General features: G+C 42.7%; 1 protein-coding gene across 8 annotated transcripts in view; it reads right to left on the reverse strand.

Moving 5' to 3' along the window:
* RAPGEF5 (Rap guanine nucleotide exchange factor 5) overlaps positions 1-17,073 on the reverse strand; it is a 229,774-nt gene that overhangs the window by 20,680 nt on the left and 192,021 nt on the right. For all 8 annotated transcript variants that reach the window (XR_005594557.1, XR_005594556.1, XR_005594555.1 and 5 more), the window contains 4 exons: positions 15,658-15,755; positions 13,648-13,770; positions 10,496-10,674; positions 1,060-1,150 (listed from right to left, as the gene is read on the reverse strand). Coding sequence is in view for 3 of the 8 variants with exons in the window: in XM_039526096.1 (XP_039382030.1) it covers positions 1,060-1,150; positions 10,496-10,674; positions 13,648-13,770; positions 15,658-15,755 (491 nt within the window). In the remaining 5 variants the exon portion in view is untranslated. The remainder of the gene's footprint in view (positions 1-1,059; positions 1,151-10,495; positions 10,675-13,647; positions 13,771-15,657; positions 15,756-17,073) is intronic.

Consider the following 17,073-nt stretch of genomic DNA (forward strand, 5'->3'; position numbering starts at 1 on the left):
TGTAATTGTTCAGATAAACACCACATTTTATTCTTAGAGGCTGAAATACATCAGCGGCACAGAACACATTCCAAAAGCAGCCAAGCTGCTGCAGTTCCACTGCTCCAGAGTAGACATGCTGGTACCTTTTCTACAGTATTTACTCCCAGTCCACACCTTTTTACCCTACTCCCTCAAAGAGTGGGATGGAGGCAGGCCCCAACAGGTAGGCAATGGTAGCTTAGCTCCTGAGTGAGCAGCACTGCTGGTATGGAGGGTGGTTTAGGAAGTAATGCAGAGGGGCTCGCTTTCTGTGCAGACAGATGCCCCAAGATTTGCAGATTTCTCTGAAGATTTTGAGCCATCCAATCATTTACTGGTTCCTACCCTTTGCCTTTCTGGGCTCCCACAAGCTCCTCCCCATACTGGGAATTGTTGGCTCTTGTTTCACCACAGCATTAGTCACTGACATATGCAGTTCATTTTTCTTTCCATGTTATTTTGTATGGGAGGGGATGACTTCAGTCTTAATATGGCTGAGTATAAGCCCCTTTCTGCTGTTTGAATTCTGCTTGTTGTGCTTGAGGGTATTTTTGATAGCATCCATTGGAGGCACTTTATTCTTGTTTGCATTACAGATTCAAATCAAGGGTTACCCTTATGAGGGTCTCTCTTTATTTTGTAAAATTTTAAACGAAACCTCTTCCATATGTAATGATTCTGTTTCTCTGGAATCCATTCCTTACATAAATTTAACTAGTGTTCTCCACTATAATTCAAAACTGTACTACTAATAATTTCTGGACCTTTATGGATAACTCATCTAATCTTGGAGACCTTTCTTTGCTTTATCCTTATTTAAAACTTCTGCAAGAATAAATTTAGTATTCTCAGGTAGTCTGCATTTACAGGTAATGTAAACATCTCTATACTGACACTCCCCACCACCACCACCACCACCACTTTCCTCACACTTGATTTCAGCATGTAGAGCTAGTATTTAAAAAAAAAAAACACCATCAAAAACTTGTACAAAATATAGTTTTGACAAGATTGAAAAGATACAAAGACATGGCTTACCTCCCAGGTTTGAGACAGCCGGCTGACAGATGCAGTGTTGAGACCCATAACAATGGCAAAGAATGAGTTCAGGTTTCTTTGGGCTTTGCAGCTGTAGAACAATAATGTTTTTTAGAAAATGGACATTACACTCTAATTTCCTGTTCTCAGAGAATAATAGATAATTGGGATAGAAAGATATCCCAGGTTATCAAGTCCAACTTTCCTGCACTAATACAAGATTGTCCTCTACACTAAAATGATTACCTGTTCTTTACCTCACAGAATGATTCCTTGCCCTCTATTGTGTTATTATATAAATATTTTCACCCTCCTTTATCATCTTTTCTGTAAGTTATACATATTCATTTCCCTACATTTCTCTTCACAGTCAAGGCCTGCAATCCTTTTTTCAGGTTTGTTATTCTTCTTTGTCATAATTTATCAACTCCCCACTATACCCCCACACTGAAAAAAAATAGAAAACTGTACACAGTACTTGAATTCTAGCCTGGCCAATGAAATGCATCTATGGCGGGGAGAGGACAGTTTCTACGTTTACTTTTCTATTCTCTCATTTGCTACTTCTCTATAAACATAAATCCTACATCAGATGTATTCTTTGCAACATCACACCTTGACCTTGCCTTTAAATTGTCACCTATTATCACGCAAGGACCTCCTCCACAATGCTGCTCTTAAACAATCTCTTGTATATTTCTTTGGGTTTGTATTAGTATTCCCTAGTTGTATTACTCTGCATTTATCTAAATTAAATCTCTCCTTATTGTTGTTTGCACATAACACTAAACTCTTTAGGTCATTCTGTATTTTCTCTCTACCCTCCAATGTATTTGCAGTCCCTCATAATTTGTTATGGTCTGCTAATGTTCAATTTACATATCTCTCTGGATTAATTATTAGTTAATACTGGTCCCTATTACTGATAACTGTGAAATTCTGCTGGATACCTCTCTAATTTCATGTTTTACTATAGAAGGAGAGATTAATAAGACTGAGACTTTTCAGCTTAGAAAAGAGGCGACTAAAGGGGGATACGACAGAACTATAAAATCATGACTGGTGTAGAGAAAGTAAATAAGGAAGTGTTATTTACTCCTTCTCATAATACAAGAACAAGGGGCCACCAAATGAAATTAATAGGTAGCAGGTTTAAAACAAACACAAGAAAGTATTGTTTCACACAATGCACTGTCAACCTCTGGAACTCCTTGCCAGAGGGTGTTGTGAAGGCCAATACTAAAACAGGGTTCAAAAGGGAGCTAGATAGATTCATGGAAGATAGGTCCATCAATGGTTATTAGCCAGGATGGGCAGGAATGGTGTCCCTAGCCTCTGTTTGCCAGAAGCTGGGCTTGGGTGACAGGGCATGGATCACTTGATGATAACCTGTCAGTTCATTCCCCTTGAAGCATCTGCTATTGGCCACTGTCAAAGGACAGGATACTGGGCTTGATGGACCTTTGGTCTGACCCAGTATGGCCGTTCTTATATATGATTATTCCCTATTTACTTTTAGCCCATTGGCAAATATGTAATCACAAAACTATAGCATGCTATCCAACCAGTATCATTCCACTTTCTCAAGCAGATTCTCAAGCAAGACTGTATCTGAAGTTCAACTATAAAAATTAGATATGCTGGGATTGTGTCTTAAAATTAACATTAAGCATATGAGCAGTCCCACTGTCCTCAGTGGGATTACTCATTTAAGTAACGTTAAGTACGTGCCTAAAGGTATGTCTACACTGCAATGTAAGGTCAGGGTTTGAATTCAGGCTCAAGATTAACCCCCGTTTCTTGCACACACAAGTCATGCTAACTCAGAGATCAGACCCAGGGTAATAGGACCACACAGGGTGGAGGTTCTGAGCCTGAGTCGAGCCAGGACCCATGGTTCAAGTCCTACTGCTTTGCAGTGTGTAAAGGCCATCCCACAGGAATAGTGCTCTGGGAGTCTGCCAAGTGTATTCCACAATTGCACAAGCAGACTTTTTTTTGTCCTGTGGACAGTCAAGTTTGGTGGAGAATTTTGCACACTGTACCACAAAGGGCTAGAGTGACCACATTTTGAGAGGGAACTAGGAAGTCTGGGATATGGGTGGTTGGACTTGGGCCTACTTAGCAGAATTGACACTGGAGCCCAAGGTTGGAACCGAGGGTTCAACAATTCCTAACCTGGAGTTAGACATTCAAGCCCTAGATTAACAAACCCAGAGCCTGCCAACTCAAGTCTACTAGCCCTGGTCTTACATTGCAGTCTAGACATACCTTAGGGGTCTCAGAGCTCAGGCTGCAGCCTGAACCTGAATGTATATGCTGCAATTTTATAGCCCCACAGCCTGAACCCTGTGAGCCTGAGTCAGCTAACCTGGGCCAACAGGTCTGTTACAGCTGTGTAGATGTACCCTATGTGTTTGCATGATCCAAGCCTTAGATTGGCCTTAAACTCTTCATGGCATGAAATGTCTCATGCTATTGGTTTTTACAAATCTTCCATTGACTTTAATGAATTTTGGATAAGAGTTTATGTCCACTGTACTATTTTGCTTACCAAACTTGTAATTATATCCAATTGTCATCATCTGTTTTTCCCAAATGCATGCTTACCTGTCTAGCTCTCTCATATCAAGAGGATTACTTCTAAGTGCATACAGATTTATTTCCTCAAGGAAATAACCTGGCATCTATATTAGACTAACTGATCAATAATTCCCTTTACTTCACCTACTCTCCTTAAATATTGCTTCTACAATTCTCCTGTATAATCAGAGTAGTGGTTCCTTCTTTCTTTGTTAACATTAATTTTTTGGGTAGAATTTCTAATTTGTAAAAGTGTAGGTATCAATGTTCTTAAAACATTCTCTCTGCTTTTTGCATTTTTCTACATTAAAATAAAATTCTCCTGTTCATCTATTTTGGGTATTTCTAGGGAACTCATCAATACAGTGTAAGAGCGCCAAACACAGGGATTTAAGTTATGGCCCTACATTGACTCAGCTGGAGCTCAGGGAGATGTTAGGTCAGATTTTCTGCTACATCCTGCATCTGGGAGCAGCAGAACAGAGGACAATCAGAGAGCTGGTTATGGCTCTCAAAGGCCTGGTCTACACTAGGAGTTTATGTCGAATTTAGCAGCGTTAATTCGATTTAACCGTGCAACCGTCCACACCAGGAAGCTAATTAGTTCGACCTAGAGGGCTCTTTAGTTCGAATTCGGTACTCCACCCCGACGAGGGGAGTAGCGCTAAATTCGACATGGCTATGTCGAGTTAGCCTATGTGTGGACGGAAATCGACCTTAGTAGCTCCAGGAGCTATCCCACAGTGCACCACTGTGTTGACGCTCTGGACAGCAGTCTGAGCTCAGATGTTCTGATCAGCCATACAGGAAAAGCCCTGGGAAAATTTGAATTCCTTTTCCTGTCTGGCCAGTTTGAATCTCAATTCCTGGTTGGACATCGGGGCGAGCTCAGCAGCAGCGGCAACGATGCAGAGCTCTCCGGGAGAGGGGTCCATGCAATCTCAGAGTAGAAAGAGGGCCCCAGCATGGACTGACCAGGAAGTCTTGGATCTGATCGCTGTGTGGGGCGATGAGTCTGTGCTTTCGGAGCTGCGCTCCAAAAAACAGAATGCAAAGACCTACGAGAAGGTCTCCAAAGCCATGGCACTCAGAGGATACAGCCGGGATGCAACGCAGTGCCGCGTGAAAATCAAGGACCTGAGACAAGGCTATCAAAAAATCAAAGCGGCAAACGGACGCTCCGGAGCCCAGCCCCAGACATGCCGCTTTTACGAGGCACTGCATGCCATTCTCGCTGCGTCTGCCACCACTGCCCCACCAGTGACCGTGGACTCTGAGGATGGGATAGTGTTGACGGGCAGTTCCTCGGCGATGTTCGCGGATGGGGAAGATGAGGAAGGGTTTGTGGAGGACGAGGCAGGCGACAGCGCTTACAATACTGCTTTCCCCGACAGCCAGGATCTCTTCATCAGCCTCACAGAGATCCCCTACCAACCCTCCCCGGCCGTTAACCCGGACTCTGAATCAGGGGAAGGATCAGTCGGTAAGTGCTATAAATATGTAAACATTTATTTTTTTAAAAACAGGAATAAAAACTATATGAAAAGAAGGTCAATGTTTATGGGGATAGAACAGAAATCCTCTTGAGAGAGTTCCACGAAGCTCTCGTAGAGGTACTCGAAAAGCCTCCGCAGGAGGTTCCTGGGGAGAGGGGCCTTATTGGGTGCTCCATGGAAGCACACTCTTCCGCGCCAGGCTATCCTCACGTACAGTGGGAGCATTGCCTCGACGAGCATGGCAGCATAGGGCCCTGGTCTGTGCAGGGTTTCACGCAGCATGCGCTCTCTGTCTCTCTTAGTGACCCACCTCAGGGTGATCTCGCTCGGCGACTGCTGCATCTAATTAGGGGAATTACTTTAATGTTACTATTGTGAATGCTTCACTTTTCCTTTGCATAACAATAAGCGTCGTTTAACAGTCACGTGGTGGAGGCTGCAGAGGGGAAGCATACAGGGATCTTTCCCGGGGACAGCCGCGAGGGGGTGGAACAGGGTCAGAGTTTATGCTTTCCAGATTGCCTGCAGCAGGAGGGCACTGCTATCCATTAACTGTTAAGCAGCCTAAACTTTACGGCTTACCAGGCCTGGCTGCTACACGGATTCTGCTGTCCTGCCCCGCTTGTCTGATCTCCAGTGCAAGACCCCAGGCAATGAAAGCGAATGCCGAAAATTCGAACTTGTCCTGAGAGCGCATGAGATAGGTGCCGTGTATGGTCTTGTTCACAGAGACAGACTAGACTGTGTTCAGTGTTCGCAAACATGTATCTTTGCAAGGAAATCACTTCCTTTTTCCCATCACACAGCTGCGGCTGTTTCCCGACCTGCCCCGGCATCCCCCTCACAGAGGCTGGCACAGATTAGGCGGCGAAAGAAAAAGACTCGGGATGAGATGTTCGCTGAACTGATGGCCTGCTCCAGAGCCGAGGCGGCCCAGCAGAGCCAGTGGAGGGAGACCCTCTCTCAGCAGCAGCGCTCACACAGCGAACGGGAGGACAGGTGGCGGCAGGAAGACCAGCAGGCGACTCAAACGCTGCTTGGCCTAATGAGGGAGCAAACGGACACGCTCCGGCGCCTTGTGGATGTTCTGCAGGACCGCAGGCAGGAGAAGAGAGCCCCCCTGCACTGTATCTGCAACCGCCCTCCCCCGCCACAAAGTCCTATCCCCCCCTCACCCAAAATAACAAGAAGGAGGGGCGCTAGGGGCTGTGAAAACTGTCACTCCACCCCAGCAGAGCGCTCATGTAACAAACAGCTCTCATTCCCTAAAGTATGAGAATTGCTTCCCTTCCTGGCTCACCCAATCCCAAATCCCAGTTTCATCTCCCAACTGTGTAGTTGAATATTAAAAATAGTTTGCTGTTAATTACTGTTTCCGTCATGTTTCTTTGCAGAAGACTTTGTGTGAAGGGGAGATAGGGGTTTGTTAATTGCATAGGACAGCCACCATTACCAGGGTACAGACATGGGGGCAGGATCAACAGCAGGTCACACAGAGAGTGCAGTCACTAGGCACCCGGGTCACTCTGGGAGGTGTCTGCTGCCCCAGGTCAGTCTGGGAGGTGTATGCTGCCCCAGGGTCCGAGCGCCTGGCATCCACAAATGGCAAGGCAGGCTGCCCTTACCATGCCCTTCCACCCTAGCCATGAGCCTCTCCGATGCCCTGAGCCCCAGCCAGAGCCCTCATCCCCCTACACCTACTCACCCTTCCCACACACCCCTCACCCCTTCCGGCAAACCCACCCGTTCCTGCACACCCTCCTGTAACTGTCCTCCCCCCAGAGACCGCTGTAGGAGCAGGAGCCTGTCATTCCTCGAGTGTAGAAGCGGTCTGTACATCACTGCACACCGTACCCACCACAGTCTGCGTCCCTGTTTGAACCCTTTAATGCAAATTCGTTAGTAAAGAAAAAACTTTCTTAATTAACAATGTTCCAATAACTTTATTTTTAAACGTCTGTTGGAAGGGGGGAAACCTGGTGAACGGGGTATGTAACCGCTGAAAAAAGTTAATAGTAACTGAAACAGGGGCAGGTTCAGCTTCTCTGTAAAGAGACTGGACAGTCATAGGTTACCCTGCTCTCTGAGGAACTTAGCTTTCAAAGCCTCCCGGATGCACAGCGCTTCCCGCTGGGCTCTTCTAATCGCACGGGTGTCTGGCTGAGCGTAATCAGCAGCCAGGCGATTTGCCTCAACCTCCCATCCCACCATAAAGGTCTCCCCCTTGCTCTCACAGAGATTGTGGAGCACATAGCAAGCTGCAATAACAATGGGGATATTGGTTTCGCTGAGATCCGAGCGAGTCAGTAAGCTCCTCCATCTCCCCTTGAGACGTCCGAAAGCACACTCCACCACCATTCTGCACTTGCTCAGCCGGTAGTTGAAGAGCTCCTTGTCACTGTCCAAGGCGCCTGTATAGGGCTTCATGAGCCAGGGCATTAGCGGGTAGGCTGGGTCCCCGAGGATCACTGTAGGCATCTCCACATCCCCAACAGTTATTTTGTGGTCTGGGAAGGAACTACCTTCCTGCAGGCGTCTAAACAGACAAGAGTTCCTGAAAGCACGCGCGTTATGAACCTTGCCCGGCCACCCGACGTAGATGTTGGTAAAACGTCCCCTATGGTCCACCAGTGCTTGCAGCACCATTGAAAAGTAGCCCTTTCGGTTAATATACTGGCTGGCCTGGTGGGCCGGTCCCAGGATAGGGATGTGAGTCCCATCTATAGCCCCACCGCAGTTTGGGAATCCCATCGCAGCGAAGCCATCTATGACGACCTGGACGTTTCCCAGGGTCACTACCTTTGAGAGCAGTAGCTCAACGATTGCGTGGCTACTTGCATCACAGCAACCCCCACGGTAGATTTGCCCACGCCAAAGTGGTTCGCTACTGACCGGTAGCTGTCTGGCGTGGCAAGTTTCCAGAGGGCTATGGCCACTCGCTTCTGCACACTCAGGGCTGCTCGCATCTGGGTGTCCTGGCGCTTCAGGGCAGGGGACAGCAAGTCACAGAGTTCAAGGAAAGTGCCCTTACGCATCCTGAAGTTTCGCAGCCACTGTGATTCATCCCAGACCTGCAGCACTATGCGGTCCCACCAGTCCGTGCTTGTTTCCCGGGCCCAGAATCACCGTTCCAGAGCATGAACGTGACCCATTGCCACCATGATCTCCGCGGCGCGGGATCCCGTGCTTTGTGAGAGGTCTGTGCCACTCTGACACTTCATGTCCTCACCGCGCTGCCGGAGCCTCCTCGCCCGATTTCTCAGCAGCTGACTGTGGAAGAGGTGGACGATAAGGTGCGAGGAGTTGACAACGGCCATAAGTGCAGCGATGATCGCAGCGGGCTCCATGCTCGCAGTGCTGTGGCGTCCGCGCTGTCACTGACCAGAAAAATGCACTAACAGATTTCCCGCCGGCGCTTTCAGGGAGGGAGGGCGGGAGTGACGGTTGAATGACGACAGTTACCCAAAACCACCCTCGACACATTTTTCCCCCAGCAGGCATTGGGGGCTCTACCCAGCATTCCAATGGGAAGCGGGGACTGCGGGAACTGTGGGATAGCTGCCCAGAATGCACCGCTTCCAATGTCGACGCTTGCCCCGTTAGTGTGGACTCACAAAGTCGAATTAGTGTCCTTAGTGTGGATACACAAATTTGACTTCATAAGGTCGAATCCACAAATTCGACCTAAGTTAAATCGAACTACTCTTGTAGTGTAGACATACCCTAACTCTCTGCCCTGGTAAGAGTTAGAGCAGCCTGAACATACTGAGCTCAAGCCACTCCCCTCCCTACCATACCCCAAACATTCCCCATGCACCAATTTGTTCTGAGAGTCAGTTAGATACAATAAAAATGGAACCCTACAATGCTGCTTTTTGAGAGTCACTTTTCTGAGTAGAGCAGCATTTGAATGAACTACAAGCTCATCTAAATCTGCATCTATATTTTGGTTCCTAGATACTACAATGATGAGCACATCAATAACGCAAATATAAAATGCTCTCTTCTATTTTCCAGTTACCAAATTTGGTTTCTACAACTTTAACTTCACATTCCCCTAAAAGAGATGGAATTAACTCAGACATAGCAACCTCTGACTCTAGGGGCATATATATATCCCTATTCATGGGAAACAGCAATGAAACTCTTCTAGAAATACAAATTAGTGTTACCAGGGAAGCCAGTGAGCCACATGAAATCAATCCTTTCAGACAGAATAAGAACAAAGTTAGGAACTGATAAGCCTGGAAATGAATGCATTGCTGGATAGCACAAAACTTGCAGACCAAAACAAATTGCATTTGTAAGTACATTGTATTAGATTAACAGAATGCACTTCACCAAAGACACTGGTTCAGCAGAGAATGGCCTTCTGTATATAATTGCCTCTCTTGGAACAAATTAAATCAAGTCAATCGGCAAAGGGATAGATGTGGGAACAAATTATACATTTTCTATGAACATGAATATTCACATACTGCAGCAGACCAACAAATGTATGATAGAGGTGAGGAGAATGGCTGCATTTGTTTCTATAGCTTCATTCCCTTGGTTGCTAAAACAGTCATGATTAAAGAGAAATGGACTCTCCGTGTACAGTATTTACTTGTATTATGTTCCACAAGCATATAGTAAAGGCGAATAATGTTAGTAATGGAGCAGGAATTGCCCATCCAGTATTCTCAGTTAAAATTTAGCAAATGTAACTAAATGATGTAACAATTTAGTTAAATTAAGCGCACTCAAGAGGAGCAAACTGTGCAATAGCTCAGTCTGGAGTAGTCTCATCTCTGGAGGTATAGGCTTAAGGTTAACATTGCAAGTGAGTTTGGTGGTCTCATCAAAAGACATTAATGAAATAGCTTGAATTTTGCAGGTTACGTTGTAAGTGCATTGGCTGAGCTGAAGAGGAAGACTTGAATGGAGAGCAACTATCAAGGAAGGTTGTAAACACTTTGAGAAAGACAGAGATGGAAAACTGACTGAAAAAGTGGCCAAATCTCATGCCAAGTCTTTAGTGGGAGCTTGTGCATTCCTATGTGAAATTTGCTTGTGACTTTGATCTTCATGGATCAAACTACACAGCCACAAGAGAACACACAAGAGGCCATGACATCATTGTTTGATACAAAGGACAGCCATATAGATGAAGCATACAGCTGCATTATGCCTGGGTTTTGCCAGGGTTTGTTAATATTGTTATTTATAGACCATTTTATGTGTACATCACACTTACTAAACATTTAAAGACAAGGGATAATAACAAATTCCCTTTCATCACTTTGTCTCTCTCCCCCACAAATGAAAAGATAAAAGATGTTCATTGAAGGATTCCAGTTTCAACTTTAGTTACTTACTGGGCAGCAATCTTGATGAATTTTTTCACTAGCTGTACACGTTTACAGAGCTGACTGCAGAGGAGTATCTCTGTGGCCACCCAGAGTTGTACTTCGTTGCATCTTTGAAGCAGAAGACTAAGATTCACAGTGTTTTCACCACTGCCTTGTCTGCTGAAGGTGAAGTATATCAGCTCTTGCTGGAACACAATTATTGTATTAGTAGGGCTTTTAAAAACTGTAAATAAAGTTAAAATGATCTAAAATTTAATATATTTTTTAAAATTAGATTAGGTAAGAAATCATTGCTATTTATAAGGGGTGTCTGAATCAGTGATGAGTTAATCTCAAATGGTTCAAAGTTCTGATTTGGAGTTTAGAGGCTTATTGGAACCCCTTGAGTTTGCATGTGGGTTGGAAATCTTGCAATAAGTGTTTTTATGAGATTTTCTGCAGCTCTACTTCTGGTCTGGAAATAGGACAAGAATAGTCTGTCTCTCTCAACATTTCATCATTACTAGCTCCAGTCTAAAAAATAACCCATATCTGAACGTCCCAGAGCCTTAAAAGAAGTTCATTTCAGATTTGGTTCTGAAAATAGCTAATGCTTCAGGGAGCAAGGGGAAGGCTTTTTTTTTTTTTCTGAACAAGTTCACCCATCTGTAGTTTTAAAGTTTCTAAATAGAAATTCTAAGTTTCTAAATGGAACTTATAGAAAAGCTCAGAGAACAGATCTAAGATGAAAGGCATGGAAGAGGTCACATTCTTCCCCTTATTCTCAATGGGGCATCACATTTTTTTCAGTTGATGATTCACTACTATTTTGATTTTGACATTTATGTTGCACTGGCCCTATTCCCTCCATCCACCTTATTCCCATGAGATTTCTAGGTTACTCAGGACTATGCTTTAGAGGGCCCATTGCAATGCCCATTAAAGTCAGTGGAAAGGCACATGGGGCACTAGAGTGGGCCTTAAATGGTTGTGCCATTTTAGAATCTCATAAATGTTGGGCTGGAAGGGACCCCAAGAAGTCATCAAGTCCAGCCCCCTGTACTGAGCAGGACCAATTAAACACAGTCCATAAGACAGAAAAATATCATATTGCCTTTATATAAATCCATGGCATCTTGAACACTGTGTGCAGATGTGGTCACTCCATTTCAAAAAAGATATATTGGAATTGGAAAAGGTACAGAAAAGGGCAACAAAAATGATTAGGGGCATGGAACAGCTTCCATATGAGGAGAGATTAATAAGATTGGGACTTTTCAGCTTGAAAATGAGATGACTAAGGGGGGGATATGACAGAAGTCTATAAAATCATGACTGGTGTCAAGAAAGTAAATAAGGAATTGTTATGTACTCCTTCTCATAGCATAAGAACTAGGGGTCACCAAATGAAATTAATAGGCAGCAGGTTTAAAACAACAAAAGGAAGTATTTCTTTATGCAATGCACAGTCAACCTGTGGAACTCCTTGCCAGAGGATGTTGTGGAGGCCAAGACTATAACAGGGTTCAAAAAAGAACTAGATAAATTCATGAATAGTCCATCAATGGCTATTAGCCAAGATAGGCAGGGATGGTGTCCCTCGCCTCTGTTTGCTAGAAGCTGGTAATGGGCAATAGGGGATGGAACACTTGATGATTACCTGTTCTGTTCATTCACTCTGAAGCACCTGGCATTGGCCACTGTCGGTAGACAGGATACTGGGCTGGATGGACCTTTGGTCTGACCCAGTATGGCCGTTCTTATGTTCAGTAGGGGAATCTGCCCATCATCTTAATGTATATATACAAATACAAGGAGTATGGGAAATACTTCCAGTTCTTCCTCTGTATTAGTCCATGACCTAAATTATGACTTAATTGACATTACAGAGACTTGGTGGGATAAGTCTCATGCCTGGGATATTGGTATAGAGGGATATAGCTTATTCAGAAAGAACAGGTGGGGGGAAAAAGGGAGGAAGTGTTTCACTATACCATCAAAAAGGTTTGAGGTGAGGAAGGAGATGATATGGCAAAATTTGCATATGATACAAAACTACTCAAGATAGTTAAGTCCAACACAAACTGCAAAGAGTTACAAAGGGATCTCACAAAACTGGGTGACTAGGCAACAAAATGGCAGATGAAATTCAGTGTTGATAAATGCAAAGTAATGCACATTGGAAAACATAACCCCAACTATACATATAAAATGATGGGGTCTAACTTAGCTGTTACCACTCAAGAAAGAGATCTTGGAGTCATTGTGGATAGTTCTCTGAAAACATCTGCTCAATGTGCAGCAGCAGTCAAAAAAGCGAACAGAATGTTAGGCATCATTAGGAAAGGGATCGATAATAAGACCTATGACTCTATAGTAATTTTCCATGTTCCTCCACTACCATCCCAGCCATCTAGCCCTTTTTTATGCTTACTTGTGGACTTTTGGCACTTGCCCCCTCTGAACCTAGTTTAAAGTCCTCCACACTAGGTTGGCATCTAGTGGCTTTGCTAAAATCACAGGTTACATTGTGCTTAAAGTGATAACTTGATACAAATTAATGGAGACCCTTCCACAGGAGATGTGGGTATGTATACACACACCCCATATTGTATCGCTTTTATGATCTCAATCAAAAAGTCTTAAGTTTACTTAAATATTACTATGTGCAAAAGACAGACTCTTCTTACTTTTCTATTTTCAGATATAAAACAATACAAATTTAAAATGTCACATATGATCAAAGAAAAAACAAGATGCGTACAACTTCCCTATGTTGGGGCATCAACTTTACCTGAACAGATTTACAGGCTATCAAAGGTTGCCAAAACATCTTCTGGGGCTTATGTGATATTCTCACCACCCAGTGTTGTTGCATTAAATATGATACTGATGCACTGTAATGTTGTGATACTTATGTTCCAACGTAAACATGATGATGCAACATCAGGACATTGCGAAATCATGACAATGATATGATGTTGCATCAGTTTCCTCTGCATGAACAACAGAGTAGACCTTTCAGCATGAATTTTAAATGATACATTCTTTTTCCCATTTGTAGCCTATATTCTAACTTTTAATGACTTATTTTACCCATATTTGTACCTTTGATTAAAAAAACCCACAACAAATTGGACAATTAGCGATACGGTAACACTAAAGCTATTGCTTCTTACCTCGTGAATTGAATTGAAGAGATTCCAATCAAAGTATGTTAATTCTAAGGCAAGATCCCAGGTGTTAATTCCCAAAATTCTCACAGACCTTTGCAGTGATTCCTCATTTTCAGCATATGGATTCTAAGTCAACGGACAGAAACAAAAGCATCCTGAGCAATTCCCAGATACTCTGCCCTGAATTAGCTACTGCACTGAAGTAAAAACCCAACATTGAAAAAGTAATCTTCCCTGAGTGCACTTAAGTTTTTCATCACACTGTTCACCTTCAATGAGTTACAGGAGAATGTAATCAATGTATTCTTATTGCATTGGGGGAGGGATAGCTCAGTGGTTTGAGCATTGGCCTGCTAAACCCAGGGTTGTGAGTTCAATCCTTCAGGGGGCCATTTGGGGATTGATTCTGCTTTGAGCAGGGGGGGTTGGACTAGATGATCTCTTGAGGTCCCTTCCAACCCTAATAATCTATCTATGAGTAGCCCCCCCCCCCGTCTCTAAAACCTGATTGTAAAACACTGACCAGGTAGACAGCATAATGAAAGTGAAATCCTTGAAATCACTATGGCCTGTTATCAGAAATAATGCTCCAGCAAGTTTTGTATTCAAAATAAAGACAATGTTATGGTGAGTTCCAGTAGGGAAACAGACCAGATGTATAGTACAGAATATACATATAATGTACCTGCAGCCCAGAATGCACATTTACAAGTTACATAAAACCCATCAATTTTGTGATGAAAAATGGCTTACTTTGAATGCAATTGTCAGGCAGCAATAAAAAAAAATGCAAGACCTAATTCACAAAAATTACTTAGCATATTACTGTGGAACTCATTAATACCACTGGAGTTAAGGATCATTTGCCATTTCTATTGTAAATTTGATTTTCAAAAAGGTTTCTCTCGTTTTTTATGTCATCAGTCTGAAATTTGGCACGTGTCATCTGCCCAGATGAAAGCTGATTTTGATCAGTTGAGCTATCATTTTAGTGCTTTTTTTGACAGATACAAAATAAAATTTAAAACCTTCCACAAAACTCTCTGTAGCTAATGAAACTAGATTGCTTATCGCTTGCTGGGAATGTTTTGCTATTAACAACATTTTTTTAAAGGTGGATACTAGTCTGCAAACAATGTGGATGATACATTATAACAGCATGTCAGCTCTTAGGACACACTCATCCAATAAAATGCAACTAGACATTTCTCTTGCATAAGGCAAATTTATGAAGTCTAATTATACTGATAATGTACCATAGCAGTTGGAATACTCATATACTTGTCTCTACACAGCTGTAATGTTGGCAGAAGATTGTTGAAAAGTTCATTTATTGAGGATCTAACTGCACCTGACAGGTGCTGGTCTACATTGCAGGTGGTGTATAGTAGCACCACCCCAAGAGATACTCTGAGAGGGACTGCACCTCGGAGCATAGTTCACTCTGCGGGTCTCCCTAGTTCCCCTGTCTGACATGAGCCTTTTTGTGCAGTAGCCATCCTAGGGAGGAACAGATGCTGAACTCAGCAGAGCATGAAAAATGCTATTATGCATTGGCCCTACAAAGTGGCTGAGAGGCACAAGGAAATAAGGCTCCTCACATTGGCTCTCTCCATCCTCATCCCATTTCCATCTCTGCACAGGGACCAAGCACTATTTGACTTTTAATTTTTCTCTTTTAACAAATGTCAATGAGTTGACCAAACCCTATAAATGGGTATAAAAGCTTTAGCCTATTTGACACATTAATTCCACTACTGTTTAGTAAAGACCCTCAAAATCAGGAACATTTATTTTAAAAGGCAAAATTAGCTCAATAAATTACAGAAAGAGCCTTTGGCGGTTATTTATGCTACAGCTGCCTTTCTGCAAATTAGTCCAGACAAGTTTTATTAAGGAAATTGGAAAAATAAATTGTACATTGAAAAGTATTATCATCAGTGAAAAACCACTAAGTTTAGACTTGGAATCAGACAAATCAACCATTAACAGCTTTAGATCATACAGTCTTACCAAAGTATCAGTCAGATCTTTTCTGTAGACAAACATACGACTGGTTGCTTCGAGAGATTTTGAGATAGCCAGGTCATTTGGTTGTAGTTCATGTTTTTCTTTAAAATAGATATATTAAAAAAAAGTCAGAAGCCTCAGAAGATTACACGATACATAAACAACAAGTTCCACATGCAAACAAATGCCTAAAGGAAAGTTTGTGTTAGCAATTGTAACCAAGTATTGTATATAGTATTTAATGATTTACTCAACCTGTTCCCCTTTATCCACCAGGCTTGAGATACCACTGTCTATGTGGCGTACAGTAAATACAATCAAAACAAGATGTCCATGAAGCTGAATTATTCAGGTCTATGCCATCTGCACAAGTGCTTTCAGCTCCTTCGTAGTAAATGATACATTTACATTTGAGCCACTGTTTACAAGGAGTAAAAAATTTTTGAAATTCTTTTGAATGAAAACATCCTAGTTTATTCAATCAACTGGTTTAATAAAAATTACATCTTTAATGTTTATATTGCTAACACAAACAAAAGATGCAGCAGATCTCTAACTCATGCAAATGTTATTACAACCAGAAAAGGGAAATACATGGGAGTTATGCTACCGATAGTATAACACAATCAGGACACCTTAGTTTTGATAGCACTGAATGAATTAATGAAGGAGAAGAGGTAACAATTTGTGGCTTACAAATGTTAATGAACAAGTGACATTCCTATTGTTGTTGGTTTTTAATTAGTTTTGAAATTTAACAGACAAGTAGTAGTGATTATTATTTTAGTGCTTTCTCTAGAAACCAGCATATATAGGCCATTAGATAATACCATGTTTCAGTATTTATGAATTGCTGGTTTTCTTTAGCTATCAAAGCTAGCAATGAAGTTATCACCATTATTATTTAGCAGTGAATCCTGCCTCCTAGTTACACAGATGCACAAGACCTGAAAAGCAGCAGAACCACTGTTTGGCAGTTCTAAGAAGGCACTGCAGGCACATTAGGGCACAGGCAAGGGCATGACAAGTATGTCTGGAAATTACATGGATCTCCTGGCCAAAAGTCCCACTTAAATGTGGTAGCATGGCTGCTCCTCACGTAGGCTCTGGGTTGCTGGGGCAGGATGCCCCTCATCACCCACATGGGTACCCTGCACAAAGTTTGTTTGTTTGGGATCTGCACGGGGGTAAGAGAATTTGACCTTATGCTTTGAATCAGATAAATTAAATGTATAATTTATTGTATTTATCCATTTTAGATTTATTCAAAAGTAAATATAGGTGTGTACATTATAGGACTAGATCCTCAACTTCAATGGAGCTACACAAATTTATGCCAGCTGAGGACCTGGCCCATATATTTAAAATCTATTCATTAGCCTCTTTTGTAGATCCAGCTTCTTATTTTTATGAACTAAT

This window comes from Mauremys reevesii, linkage group 2, assembly GCF_016161935.1.
Source record: "Mauremys reevesii isolate NIE-2019 linkage group 2, ASM1616193v1, whole genome shotgun sequence".
NCBI classification, from domain to species: Eukaryota; Metazoa; Chordata; order Testudines; family Geoemydidae; genus Mauremys; species Mauremys reevesii.